This window comes from Alexandromys fortis, unplaced genomic scaffold (assembly GCF_014885135.2).
Source record: "Alexandromys fortis isolate MF-2015 unplaced genomic scaffold, M_Fortis_MF-2015_v1.1 scaffold_12, whole genome shotgun sequence".
NCBI lineage: Eukaryota > Metazoa > Chordata > Mammalia > Rodentia > Cricetidae > Alexandromys > Alexandromys fortis.
The window spans coordinates 5,428,033-5,441,969 of record NW_026067937.1 but is presented as its reverse complement, the minus strand read 5'-3'; the positions used below and the strand labels follow the sequence as shown (position 1 = coordinate 5,441,969).

General features: G+C 47.1%; 1 protein-coding gene across 1 annotated transcript in view; it reads right to left on the bottom strand.

Annotated features, from left to right (window-relative positions):
* The window catches only part of Kiaa1549l (KIAA1549 like), a 262,290-nt gene that overhangs the window by 7,038 nt on the left and 241,315 nt on the right, over positions 1-13,937 (bottom strand). Inside the window, exons 17-19 of the mRNA XM_050147103.1 lie at positions 13,196-13,546; positions 3,068-3,165; positions 992-1,140 (exon numbers count right to left, since the gene is read on the bottom strand). Of these exons, the coding sequence (XP_050003060.1) occupies positions 992-1,140; positions 3,068-3,165; positions 13,196-13,546 (598 nt within the window). The remainder of the gene's footprint in view (positions 1-991; positions 1,141-3,067; positions 3,166-13,195; positions 13,547-13,937) is intronic.

Sequence of the window (13,937 nt, the reverse complement as noted above, 5' to 3'; positions counted from 1 at the left end):
GTGGCTCAGACCAGCTTCCTCGGCTTTGAAGGTCCAACTCCTCCTATAGAGACCCCATCCTCTCCCTCATTCTACCTGATATAGCCTTGATCTGCCCAGAGGAAGGACACCTTGGGTACAGATGCTTTCTTCCCACGAGGGCATGTGGTTTTAAAGATTTTTTAAAAAGGAATCCAAATGAATGATTTCACCAGAGGAATTCCCAGAAACCACAAATGGTTTAGTAAGTGTTGGCAAGAGGTGCTGGCAGGTTTAACCATAAAGATATGCCATGAACACAATAGAAATTCAACCAGACCACATACAAACGAGGGTGGGTGCAAACCTCCAGTTCCGTTTTTGTCATTTTCAGTTTGACACAGAAACTGGAAATGACTCCTATATCTACCAGAGGAACGGACTGTTGCCGGTCACGTCACAGGACACTCACAAGGTGGTGGAAATGAGTGGCTAGCCTGTGCTCATAGCGCCATCTGGAGAAATACCTCAAACAATGCTAAGAAAACAGTGCAAAAATGAGTGTGTTGTAAGTGATTTATGATAGTTTAAAATGCATATAGCATTAGCACACGTTTTTAAATAGGAGCACAACACAACACAGGTCTAAAACCCGTGACCCAAGGACCATGGCCACCTTGGGGAAGGATGGCTGGCTAAATGCATCATGCTGTGGAGGTAAAATAAACAGAAACCTGAAATACGACAAAATATTAACAAAATTTTGACTTTAGCATAACTAGGCATTTTGCAGTTTCTCCTTCCTTCCTTTTTTTCCTTCCTTCCTTCCTTCCTTCCTTCCTTCCTTCCTTCCTTCCTTCCTTCCTTCCTTCTTTCCTTCTTTTTAAAAGAAATAAAACCAGCAGCTCCTCTGATGGATACTAGCGAAGTCAGAGGACCCAGACATGTGGTGGCTCTGGTTCCCGACGGTGGCAGTTTGTGTGGACCGGGGAGGCCTCATTACAGGGAACAGGGTTTTTCTCCTCTGTCTCACCTGAGTAATTCAAAGCCGACTGATCCAACTGCGTCACCGACACGGGACCTCTGGACACCTGGGCAAACGAGGCACTGTCATGCAACTGGGCGGGCTCGGGTCCTGTGGACTCCGCCATTCGGGTCTTGCTGCCAATATCTGAGGTGGACCTGGGCAGGGCAGAGGGACTGTGTAACGTGAGCATGCCTCAGGCACCAAGCAGTCACATTACAATGATGTGGGAGTGATTTCTTATTAATAAAGAAACTGCCTCGGCCCTCATAGGACAGAAAATTAGGTAGGCGGAGTAGACAGAAGAGAATGCTGGGAAAAAGAAGCTTAGTGAAGGAGTCGCCATGATTCTCCTGCTCCAGACAGACGCAGGTTAAGATCCTCCCTGGTAAGCCAGCTCGTGGGCTACACAGAATATTAAAAATGGTTTAGAACAATATGTAAGAGCTAGCCAATAAGAAGCTGGAACTAGCCGGGCCAGGCAGTGTTTGAAAGAATACAGTTTCCGTGTAATTATTTCAGGCATAAGCTAGCCATGCGGGCGGCCGGGTGCCGGGGACGCAGCCCCGCCGCTCTTAATTCAACATTACATTTCAAGGTGGCCTGATGCCGTCAAGCCCCCGTCATCCTGAGGTCCTGGGATGGATTTGCCACCAATAGCCATAGGAGTGCTGGTGGCATCTGCGTGGTGGGAGGCACCCAGACCTGCAGCAGTGGGGTCGGTTTTGTTTTGTTTTTCCTGTTTGAGGTTAGCTCTCTAAGGATGGCTCTGGGTAGTAGAATATTTAATTTCCATGTAAAAGCAACAAGGCACAGTTAGGTAGACCTAGGAGGAGAAGACATGAGCAGTAGCCAAAGAGATGGACACCTTTACCTCTAAACTGCATTCCTGGGCTAATGCTCCAGGTCTCCATGAAGGAAAGTGACAGCCTCGTGTGGGTGGGGATGGCAGATGGTGCCGAGGGTGGGGTGGGGGATTGGCAGAAGAAATGGACAGATGACGGCTATCAGCAGACCTGCCGCGAAGATCTGATCTGAGCGGTACACACAGGAGTAGCTCAGAACCCCCTGTGCTTCCTAGGAAGATCCGACAACATGCAGGCTGGGAGGTGGGGTGGGGGCGTCAGTGTGGGCTCTCCCTTCCTCATCCTGCCTTTCCTGTCCTGCAGCTCTGCCTCGGGTGACCCTTTCCAGGAACTTGTGGATCTTTCCCTATACACTCTGCTGAGAGCCTTTCTGAGAACCCTAGAGAGTTTACATCAGGGGCCCAAGGAGCAAGGTGATCTGCGTGGCAAACTAGGCAACAGACCCTTGGTCAGCTTCTTAGCTCCCTGCCCTGGACAGCACTGGCCCCAAGGGGCATTGTCAAGCTGAACCATCAGAACTGGAAACAGTGTCTTCTCTAGGGAAACTCACTTTCGGTTTCTTAAGCATCTTCACAAGGGCCATGCCTGTGGCCCACAGACAGCTGATGAGTATGTTGGGGGAGGTTGTGGAGCAGCGCCGGAACAGTAACCCACGCATTCCCCCAGGGTTATCCCCAGCCTGGGGATCAGAATTAGTTCATCCTTCCCCAGAGCTCCTGGTTTTCCTGTCTCCTGTCCCACTTTCTCAAGGACCTGTGCTGGCTGTATCAGCACAAAGAGCTGGGTTAACAACTACCTCATGCTGAGATGCACGAGTTCTGCCTCTCTGCAAAGTCAAGTCTGGGAGTGGGTAGCCCAGACCCGCTCTCCCTGGCCCCGGAGACACTGCCCTATAAATAACAAGGGGACTTCTGGGTATGCGAGCACAGGATGAGGAGCCAAGCTTCTTATTATGTCAGGGTATGGGCAATCAAGGTACAGGGCAATTGACCTGGGGCGTTTTTGATTGTGGGGTCGCAGGGGCTTTCTGTTTAGAAAGACATACTGGGGTCTCCACTTCCCTTATGATACTCCTGTGCCCTGGCCACAGGGGATACACCTTAAACTGGGGGCAGGGAATGGAGAGAGTTTCCTGGGACAGTCATTCACAGGACTAGACAGTCTGGGGATCAACTCTTTCCCAAATATCTCAAACAAAGTCAAGAACTGAATGCATTACCGCCTGAGGGAAGCCACAGCCACAGGGCCTGTCCTGGGAGGTACGGGTGGCGGGGGAGAGCCCATGACCATTTCAGGAAGCTGGGAAAACCTGTAAGCCTGTGGAGAGACAAGCAAATTAGAGGTTGCTGTTAAAGCCAGTATCACCCAGTACACAACTTCTTCTTTACGGAGGAAGCCCAATTCCAGGGGCCAGACTCTCAGTTCTTCCTCACAGGCCTTCCCTAGATCTTCCTTAATGCGGTCCCCAGTCCCATCTCTCTGAGGCTCTCTGGTTTGCATGGCCCCCTGCAGTCTCAGAACCCTTCAGTAGCCTTAGAACACACTCTCCGCCTCGGCTGTGCGCTGGCAAATTCTTCCTGGCAGGATTTTCTCCTGGTTCTGCCCGTAGCTCCTTCCTTCATGTCATTCATCTTGTCCCATACTCCCCCTTTCTCTGTCTAAGAAAATGAGTGCTTTTTGGCTAAATTATATGGCTGCTTGCTTATTTATTCTCTGCCGCCAGCTAGACTGTAATCTGAGGTGTTAAGGGCCAGGTTTTGTTGTCAGTAATATCACACCCGGAATAGTGCATAGCAGAAGATCAATAATGTCAGACTCAAAGAAGGAATGAATGAATCATTGGGGGCAGTTTCCTTGGTCGCGGAACCCTGGTTTAATGTGGAAAAGGAATAGATTAGGGGGCAGGAGGAGCCGATAAACAGACTTTAAATTCCTAGGTAAGTCTGGTGACCTCTGTGGACTTCAGAGTCCTCTTCTGAAGTGGACACATTAATGCTGTGCTCAGGGGGTTCCTGAGAAGACAGGCAAGGCCCTGTGCATGCAAGGGCTTTGCAACCCAAGCAAAGACTTTAGTCAACATGCGAGGGGATAAAAGAAAGACAGACAGGATCAGAGAGGCCTCTGCCTACTACTCTGCCAAAGCCTACTCTAGCGAGAGAGGAAAATTTAGAGATGCCCTTGGGGTAGACAAAGCTCAGCGAGTCTTTTTAGGGTTGTGTGCTTGCCTGTCGGACTCTCACAGAATACGATGGCAAGCCTTTAAACCCCAATGCATCAGCACATGCTGCAGCAAGGGGACTCCACAAACAGGGTTCCTTGAGCCGAAAGAGGTCCCCGCCCCCATCTAGCCTTACAGCAAACAGCACACCTGTCGGGGCTACCCCATGGAATTGCGGTGAGGCCTCAGAGAAAGCACGGCGTTTTTAATATTCCAGGTAAACTGTGAGCTGTAGGGAAATTGCTAAGGACAACTCTGGTACCCTTCCCTCCCCCGCATCTCAGCAGAACTAAAACAAAACTGGGAGCTGATACCAGAGGTGGAAACAGAGAGCAGGAAGCAAATGCAAAAGATGTGGCTCCCCGGAAGACAAGCTGGGCATCCCGCGTTTGATTGTGAGATCAGGCTTCAGCACAGGGCGTGTGGCTGAGGTGTGCACGTGCCTGGCCTCTCCTCACAGGGTGGCAGGTGAGGTTCCAAGGAAACACTGGAAATTCTCTTTAGAGTGGGGTCTATCTAAAGTGGGCTCATAGGATTAGTACAATTAAAAATTAGTTAGGAGCTATCCTACTAACAAGAGCTTATGGAACATACCAGAGGGAAGAATGAAAGTCAGTACCAAGGTCACAGGCACAGACTTTTAAAGACTTCCAAGCTTCAATTGTCCAGACATAAAACAAACAAACAAAAAATTAACATAATAAGAAATGCTTTTGAAGAGTTAAATGACCAGGGCTGATGGGTCAGTGATTAAGAGCGTACACTGTTCTTCCACAGGACCCAAGTTTAGTTCCCAGCAGCCACGTCAGACAGCCCACAACTAACTATAACCTTAGCTCCAACACCTTTTTCTGGTCCCGTGGGAATGACACTCACATGTACAAAACCCCACATTCTCACATACTTTAAAATAAATATGCACATTTTTCTTAAAAAAAGTATTAACTGCTCCAGTTGGGGTGCCACCAGGAATGCTATATCATATTCCGAACGACAACTTTCGGGCACGTGTTGAGGAAATAATGCACGCATTCAGAACTGATGCAGAGAGAATTAAGAAACTTGGAAGCAGAGCTGAGGAACTTAGTAAAAATGAATTTTAAAAAGGAAGTTGAAAATATAAAAAGAAGAGATGCAGAGTTGGGGAATGGACAGGTCTGACATTGGCATCTGGATGCTGAAGGGCAGAAGCGCAGAACGATGTTGAGCATCTTCCTGCATACTCTCCACTTTATCCTTGTAGGCAGGTATGCAGGGTCTCCCACCATCTGCAGCAAGTGCTCCATCCACCGAGCCATCTTCACATATCTATGAAACTATTTTGTCAGACATGAAACAAGTCCTTGAAGGCAGTGTGCCTGGTTGAAACTGGGGAGAGAACGGCTTGGTAAATTTGGCCCTTGTCCTGTTTCATGATGGTTTCCTGTGGAGCTCCCTGAACTCTGAGTTTTGCAGACAGGTTGAAAACCATTGTCCTGCATGCCATCCTAGCTGTATCTTCACAATTCTTAGTAATTCAACAAGTGAACGGCTCCTGTCACAAAATAAAGGGGTTCACAACCCCTCTGTCTCTTCTGGCCTCTGATGCTATTCAGCAAAGGATACAGATGTCTATTTTTATCTCTGGTTCTTGGGAGGCTCATTCTGTACTGAACACAGTTTGCTCGCCAAGAAAAAGTTTTCTATGCTTCTCTAGGAGTAAGTCACTAGAAGATTTGATAAAAAGTTCTGAGCTTTTGTTGAGCATTGAGGACGTCACCTTTATTAGTAGGTTTTTTCCGGCATAAAACACACATATGCTGGACAGCAGGCCCCCACTCTTGGGCTATGTCTTTGGAACTTAGTCACACAGCAGCAGAGATGACCATTGCTGTGTGTGCATGAGCTGACAATCATCCTGAATTTCCCTCTATGTTAGTTCCAGAGGTTCTAAGCTCCCCCATCTTGCAACCCAGTTCCCCTTCTATATCCATTCCTGTCTCACCCTGTGGGATGAGGATCTAAATCCCATCACGGTGTGGGGTAGTTTGAAAGACAAGACTTGTGTGCACCTCTGGGAAAGCGTAGGAATCTGAAATCTTCCTCTCCCCATGCAGGACGGAAGAGTCAGGGGATGAGGGAGCCAGATGCAAGGGGCTTTAACAGTCCTGTAGGGATAGGTGAGGAAGCTTCTGGAGACGGGGAGGGGGACAGGCATGGGTAAGAGTGAGAACAGGAGGGTGGGAGCAAGAAGAAGGGGAAAGGGAAGGCGAGACACTTAGCACACAACCAGCAAAGTAAGGGAGGAAAAGAGAGAGGAGTCTGGTAAGGACTTCTCCTCAGTGGACGAAAGCACCAATGTCCTCTTACAGACTAACACCAGGAGAAAATGTGAGGGCACACATTATCAGGGATGCCATCCAGGGCATTAGGAAAAATGGGAGCAGAAAACTGCAGCCTTCTTCCCAACTCCCCCTACAGTTTTGCATCATGTTGGTTCCCAGAAGCCAGCAGGAGCCTGAGCTGACAGAAATGACGATGGAAGAACAAGTCTGATTTTCCAATAATAGCCCCCCCAACCACCCAGTGAGTATCATTGACATTTCTTTGTAAGCTCATGTGGTACATATTGGTTACCAAACTCGTGAGGTCACCAATTGGGGTGAGGTTTTTAAAACATTCAGGAGGTAGGATTTTGAGGCAGCATTTCTCTTTCCTGACAGCCAACTCCCAAATAAACACATAGAGATTTATTATTAATTATAAACGCTTGGCCAATAGCTTAGGATTTTTACTAATTAGCTCTTACATCATAAATTAACCCGTATTTCTTATCTACACTCTACCATGTGGTGGTATGTTTTTCAGTACAGCATGTTCACTTTGCTTCTCTCTACATCTCGCGACTCCATCCTTCTTCATCCCCATATTCTCTTTCTCCCTGTCCACAAGTCCCACCTAACCTTTTCCTGCATAGCTATTGGCCATTAGTTCTTTATTAAATTGATGAGACAATCCACCTTCACAGTGTACAAAAAGACTATTTCATAACAGGGTTCAGCTGAAGAAAGTAGGGTGCTGGGAGTGGGCCCTTTCCCCCTCAAAACATGGGCCAAACCCTCTGAAGCCATGGGCTAGATCCAGTTTTCCTTCTTTAGGTCACTTACTCAGACACATTTTGTCATAGTGGGGTGGCCGTAACTAATACAGGGGGAAGGGCTAGGCATTCTCTGGATTTTTCTCTTTCTTCCTATGTAACAACCTACCCATAGATCCAGTGACTAGTGACTTCCTAAGCTTAGTGGAGCATGCTTTTGCCAGATACCAAGAGCTCTAGTTTTCAGGGGCATTGCTCAGGGAAGGGCAAAGGCGAACAGCTTTCTGCTCACCCAGTCAGGCCAGTAAGGCACAATGGCCTGTCTTCAAGAATCCCGAGAGCTATGCAATGCAAGATTAGCAGTGACAGGCTCATTACCTGCATTACTCACCCACCGGGCCAGGTGGAAGCGCAAGACAGATTCAAATGTTATTTGGAGAAATAGAAGCAATGTGATAGATTGTGAGTTCAGGCACTGTGGTGACTATAAATGCCTGATATGTTGCATGGTTTATTATTAAAGATTTGGGGGATGACTCTTCTGTTTGGAAGGGGGAAGGAAGAACACAGACTTGTCAAACCCCCAACATCACCCCCATAGAGCTGCCTCCCTTACTAGGCCAATAAGAGGAATAGAAAAGGCTCCCCAAAACTGAGTCGTTTTCCTTATGACTTCCAACGGTATAGATATTTGCATTTCCATTAGAGCTGAGAGTACACCCTATACTTCACATTAGTCAGGGAAGGGAAGATGTGTTAGCGTCAGTGTTAGGCAGTGATAGGTTCTAACCCACTTCTGCCATCAAGAGCTGTTCAGTTGGCCCCTGGATCTATGGATTCAGTTGGGGGTTCAAATAACTGAAGAGAGAATGTATTCAAAAAGAACTGAGTCTACACTGAGCACATACATAATTAATAATTTTCTTATTAATTATTCCCCAAACAATACAGATGGCAGCTATTCACATACTGTTTGGGTTATGTCATGCCTGCCATTCTAAATAACCTCAAGACGACATAGGGGCATATGAGTAGGTGACATATGCAATCAAGGCCTAGGAGGGACTTGAGTATTGAGGAGTTTTGTTGCTTTTTGAGGGGTCTCGAACCTGTTCCCCATAGACATCAAGGGTGATTGTGAGAAACTTAGGTAAGTTCTTTCGTTTCTCCAAACCTGTCTTCTTTTCTTTTTTTTCAGTTTTTTTAATTTTTTTTTATTTTTTTATTTTTTAATTTATTAAAGATTTCTGTCTCTTCCCCACCTCCGCCTCCCCTTTCCCTCCCCCTCCCCCAATCAAATTCCCCCCTCCCCCCGTCAGCCCAAAGAGCAATCAGGGTTCTCTGCCCTGTGGAAAGTCCAAGGACCACCCTCCTCCATCCAGGTCTCGTAAGGTGAGCATCCAGACTGCCTAGGCTCCCACAAAGCCAATACGTGCAGTAGGCTCAAAAACCCATTGCCAATGTTCTTGAGGTCTCAGTGGTCCTCATTTTCCACTATGTTCAGTGAGACCTGTTTTAACCCAGGCTTTTTCAGACCCAGGCCAGCTGGCCTTGGTGAGTTCCCGATAGAACATCCCCATTGTCTCAGTGTGTGGGTGCACCCCTCGCGGTCCTGAGTTCCTTGCTCATGCTCTCTCTCCTTCTGCTCCTGATTTGGACCTTGAGATTTCAGTCCGGTGCTCCTATGTGGGTCTCTGTCTCTGTCTCTTTTCATCGTCTGATGAAGGTTAATATTCAGGAGGATGCCTATATGTTTTTCTTTGGGTTCTCCTTCTTATTTAGCTTCTCTAAGAACCCGAATTATAGACTCAATGTCCTTTATTTATGGCTAGAAACCAAATATGAGTGAGTACATCCCATGTTCCTCTTTTTGGGTCTGGCTTACCTCACTCAGGATAGTGTTTTCTATTTCCATCCATTTGCCTGCAAACTTCAAGAAGTCCTTGTTTTTTACTGCTGAGTAGTACTCTAATATGTATATATTCCATACGTTCTTCATCCATTCTTCAATTAGCGATCAGGGAAATGCAAATCAAGACAACTTTAAGATACCATCTTACACCTGTCAGAATGGCTAAAATCAAAAACACCAATGATAACCTTTGCTGGAGAGGTTGTGGAGAAAGGGGTACACTCATCCATTGCTGGTGGGAATGCAAACTTGTGCAACCACTCTCCAAACCTGTTTTCTAACTGAGTACTAGGGCTCGAGATAGCAATATTACAGGAGGGTTGACAGATTAGGAGAGATCGCATCTACACAGCACTTACATCAGTATGCAGCCAACAACGTGAACTAATAGACAGCAAGTGTTCTTATTAGCAGTTCTGTTGGTTCTTCTCTAGAGTCCAGTGGGGAAGATGTTTCAAGCCTAACGCCTTTTTAAGAATCCTTACACTCTTGCCAGCAAGGAAGTTGTAGGTTATCTTCACTGTATTTGGCATAGACCCAGTATGGCTGCTAGCAAAATTGGACCGGTCATTAGGTGTCAAATTCAATTTCTTTGTAGATTCAAGAGGTAAAAAGATGAGCAAAACTTCATAAACTGCTCAGTAGAAGTCCCAAGATGCCAGCAGTAACATTCCCCATGGTGTAAATCCCACAAGGCTGGTCCTGGCACATTAAAGACACCAGCTTTCAATTATCCCTCCAGCAGAGTTTGGAGCACTTTCTTTCCTTTTTTCTTTCTTTCTTTTCTTAAGGCAAAAGTAGTCACAGTTATCTTGTTGCCTTTTCTGCTGATTTTCACATCATCACAGCACAGGGATCTCTGCAAGACCCTGGGTTCAGCAGCATCAGCTCCACTGGGTATTGTTGGCTATTTTCTCCTTTCCTGGAGACAAGAGTCCTCTGTGCACTTGGCAGAGCAGGAAACCTTGTTGATGAGTGGGTGCTCTTTAGTATGTTCTGCTTTGATGGTTTGTCCTGAGGTAGCCATATACCTCAGACCTTTTCCCTATGAAGCATCCCTATTTTCTGATCCATGTATCCTGTTCAGTACAATTGCCAGCTCCCAATTACAGCAAACAGATGCCCGAGTGTTCACATGTCTCACCAGCTCATGTTCAATAGCTTTATTGAACTCAGGTGTACGGGCTGTGGCAACAGCTCGCTTGTCACTGACTGGAAGACCTTTCTTGGTCACCTAAGGTCTTCGCTCGTCACTGATTGGAAGACCTTTCTCGGTCACCTAAGGTCTTCTTTCTGAAACCCAGAGCTCTCATGGGTTCCTAGAATCAGCCTCCAGACAGGGGTGCCTAGTGGCTCTCGAGACTTGTCACCAAACAAAAGTAATGTTTCCTTGGGACCCTGAGGTGGGGCATCGAGAGTGTGTCCTAAAAGGGCTTTACAGAGCAGGAGAAGGAGACGTGGCCTCCGAATGGACAGGGACAGAGTCAGTGGGCCCAGCAAAAACACAAGAACTAGTTTGATAATGAGCACAGTCTGTCAAATAATTTGATGTGCTGGCACCATGCCAAGAAGTCTGCTGCTTATCAACCAACTGGTCTAGGGTGTCTGCTAGGCGCCAGTCCTGTGCGAGTCAGGAGCTAACAGACCCCTTATCACCACCAGTGTATGCAGCCTCTGATTCTCAGAACGCGTCCCTGAGATTATCAGGTTGAGGGCACCATTCCACTTTGGGCTAGGGGTCAAGTTTAGGGATCCTCATACAGAGACTGGAAACTATGAGTCAATGAGACTGAAGTTGGTGGTAATCGACACTGGATATGAGTGGCCTTTTCCCAGAGGGCAACTCCCTAGGAGAGGTGTATAAATGTGTTTAGATTGGGGTATTTGTAGCCCTCAGGGAGAAAATTCCCTCCCAGAATGGGACAGGGGCCAATCTAATGTGCATTTTCAGAACACTGTGATCTTAGAAACTGTAACATGGATGATGATGTGGGAAAGCATTTTATGTATGTATGTATGTATGTATGTGTATATATATGTATGTATGTATGTATGTATGTATATATGTGTATGTATGTATTCATTGTTTTTACAAGACAGGGTTTCTCTGTAGCTCTGGCTGTCTTGGAACTAGCTCTGCAGACCAGGCTGGCCTTGAACTCACAGAGATCTTCCTGCCTCTGCCTCTCAAGTGCTAGGATTAAAGGTGTGCATCACCACACCCTGCTGGGGAAGGGTTTTATAATGGCAAATATGTAAATCCGAGAGAGACTTTCCCATCTTTTCAGATCCAGGCCTTTGGGAATGTGACTGGAGTGGCCTTAGTGTTGTTGACATACATGCTTTAGGAATACAGAGCTTCTAAAGTGTAGCCCCCAAAGTCTTCTGATGGCAACGACAAGTTTAGATGCCTTAGACCTAGGCGTCGCTCCAAAGTATATTGTATCTTTTAAATTATGTTAAGAAGACATATGAGTGGCAAGCAAAACCACAGAAAGGAGCTCAACATCACTAATCTTTAGAGAAGTGCCGACAAAGCCGTAATAGACCCACCTCAAACTCATTAGGGTGCCTACTATCAAGAGAACAAAAATTAACAAACATTGGTGAGGTGTGAAGAAATCAGAAATTCATATTAGAGCCAGGTGGTGGTGGCGCACCCCTTTAATCCCAGCACTTGGGAGGCAGAGGCAGGTGGATCTCTGTGAGTTTAAGGCCAGCCTGGTCTACAAGAGCTAGTTCCAGGACAGGCTCCAAAGCTACAGAGAAACCCTGTCTCAAAAAACAAAAACAAAACAAATAAACAATCCCCGCCCAGAAAAGAAATTCATTGTTGGAGAGAATGAAAAATGGTACAGCCATAGCGGAAAACAATGCCAGGACAAAACAGAACCCCATGTGATCCAGAACCCTTACTCGTGGTAGACAGACGGCCCACAGAATGAAAGCAAGAACCGGAGGAGATATCTGTACCCGTGTGAGTGTCAGCACAATTTACCGTGGCCCAAGGGCGAAGACAACGCAAGTCCACACACATTGGCAGACAAACAGATACCACGTGGTATGTACATTTTAGTACGACTCAGCTTAACATTTAGGAAGGGCCTTTGGATGCGTGCTACATGGATTAAACATGACGGCTATGCTAAGTGAAAATATACCAATTATATAAAGACAAATATTATGTATGAAGTACCTAAAGTGGCCAACTTTATAGACAGAGGTAAGCAGTGGTTTCCAGGACTATGGGCAGGGAGACAAGGGAGTCGTCTTTTAATGAGTACAGAGTATCCTGTTGGCAAGATGAAGAGGCCTGGAGACAGTCGCACAAGATATGAATATGTGAACGCCACCAAACTGTGTGCTTTCAAATGGCTAATACGCTGAGTGTTGGGGGTTGGAGCGATGGCTCAGGGTTAAGAGCAGGCTCGTTTGGAAGGCCAGGGTTGCATTCCTAGCATCCACACAGTATCTCGCAAATGTTTATACCTTAAGATTCCGGGGGACTGGACACCCTCTTCTGTAAACTAGGAATAAAACCGTCCTTCACTTGTCTCAGAGGTTCATTGTACAGACTGCGTAAGGTACAAGTCACACCCAGATCAACGCAGCACGTGCTAATGAACTCTTATGTACTTAGAGAGGGACTCTCTGCTTCCTAGGCACTAGGCTATTGTTCATATTTATTTATTTTTGCCAGGAGAAACGTGAAACAACTCCCTCAAGTTGGAAAGCCAGGACGTGGTCACGATAGGATTCACAGTCAAGCCACCTTGCTCACAGCCTATGTCCGTAGCCACCGGCTTGCACAGGCTTTTCACACAGCGCTCTTTGATGCCTTTTGACATTTAAATTGGGTTTCATGTCTGAAAGTGGAAAAAACCACCAGTGAGTGGAGAATGGGGTCAACCTTTTCAGGAGTGATAGCAGAAGTGGAAATGCCTCTAAAATGGGTTAAGGTTTCACATAAGCCTCCTCGGGGATCTGTCCCACAAGAACAAGGTGTGGCTGTGAGTCACGAGTTAACTATGAGTATAGAGTCCAGCATAGCTCATCTCTTATCCTTGCTTTGGGTCCCCTGTTGGACTGCAGTGGGGGAAGCAGACCCAGAGATGGTAGGCAGGCAGGAGGTGTGACTTACCGGCCGGGGCAGACTGTACTGGTACATTTCTGGGCGGTAGGTGGGCACCCACTGCACTCCAGCCCTGGGCCGCGTCATGGTCCCTGGAGCGCTGGTCACCACCTCTGAGTACGGCAGGTGCTGCGTAGAGCCGTAGGCCTCCGGGTGCCGGCTTTGGCTCGCGTGGCCGGCGGATGCCAGGCTGAAGGCCTCCTCCAGAAGCATGTGCATCTGCTGCCGGACTTCGTCGATGGAAGGCTGCGAGCTCAGCGTGGAGGTCTCTGAGTGGCCCTTCACCTGCCGCGCCCTGCCGTAGCCCCGGGGCTCATGGACTCTGTCGACATTGGTTTCCTCTATGATCTCGGGCTCAGTCTGCGGGATCAAACAAAGCCCAGCGATTTATTAATGATCATTGTCTGGGAAGTGAGTTTTCTGAAGGCCAGCAAATCTAACTGTTAAGATTTTGCCTAAAAGGAAGTTTCTGTATAATGCAGAGAAGATTTGGAATTGAAGTTCAATGCCTCAGGGTCTTTAAGTCAAGTTCCACTGTAAAAAAGAAACTGAGGCCAGAGCAGTTAAATCATTTGCTCAAAGTCGCCTGGAGTGGCGTGTTGCCCTGGGCATATCCCACTGTGCAGTATGAACTCATCAATGCTGTTTGCTACCCACACATGGTCTTCCTTCCCACATCTTCCATCTCCCTAATATATAATGATGCTTAATGCCAGATTACTCCCAGGTGAGAGATTAATGGCACCGAGGT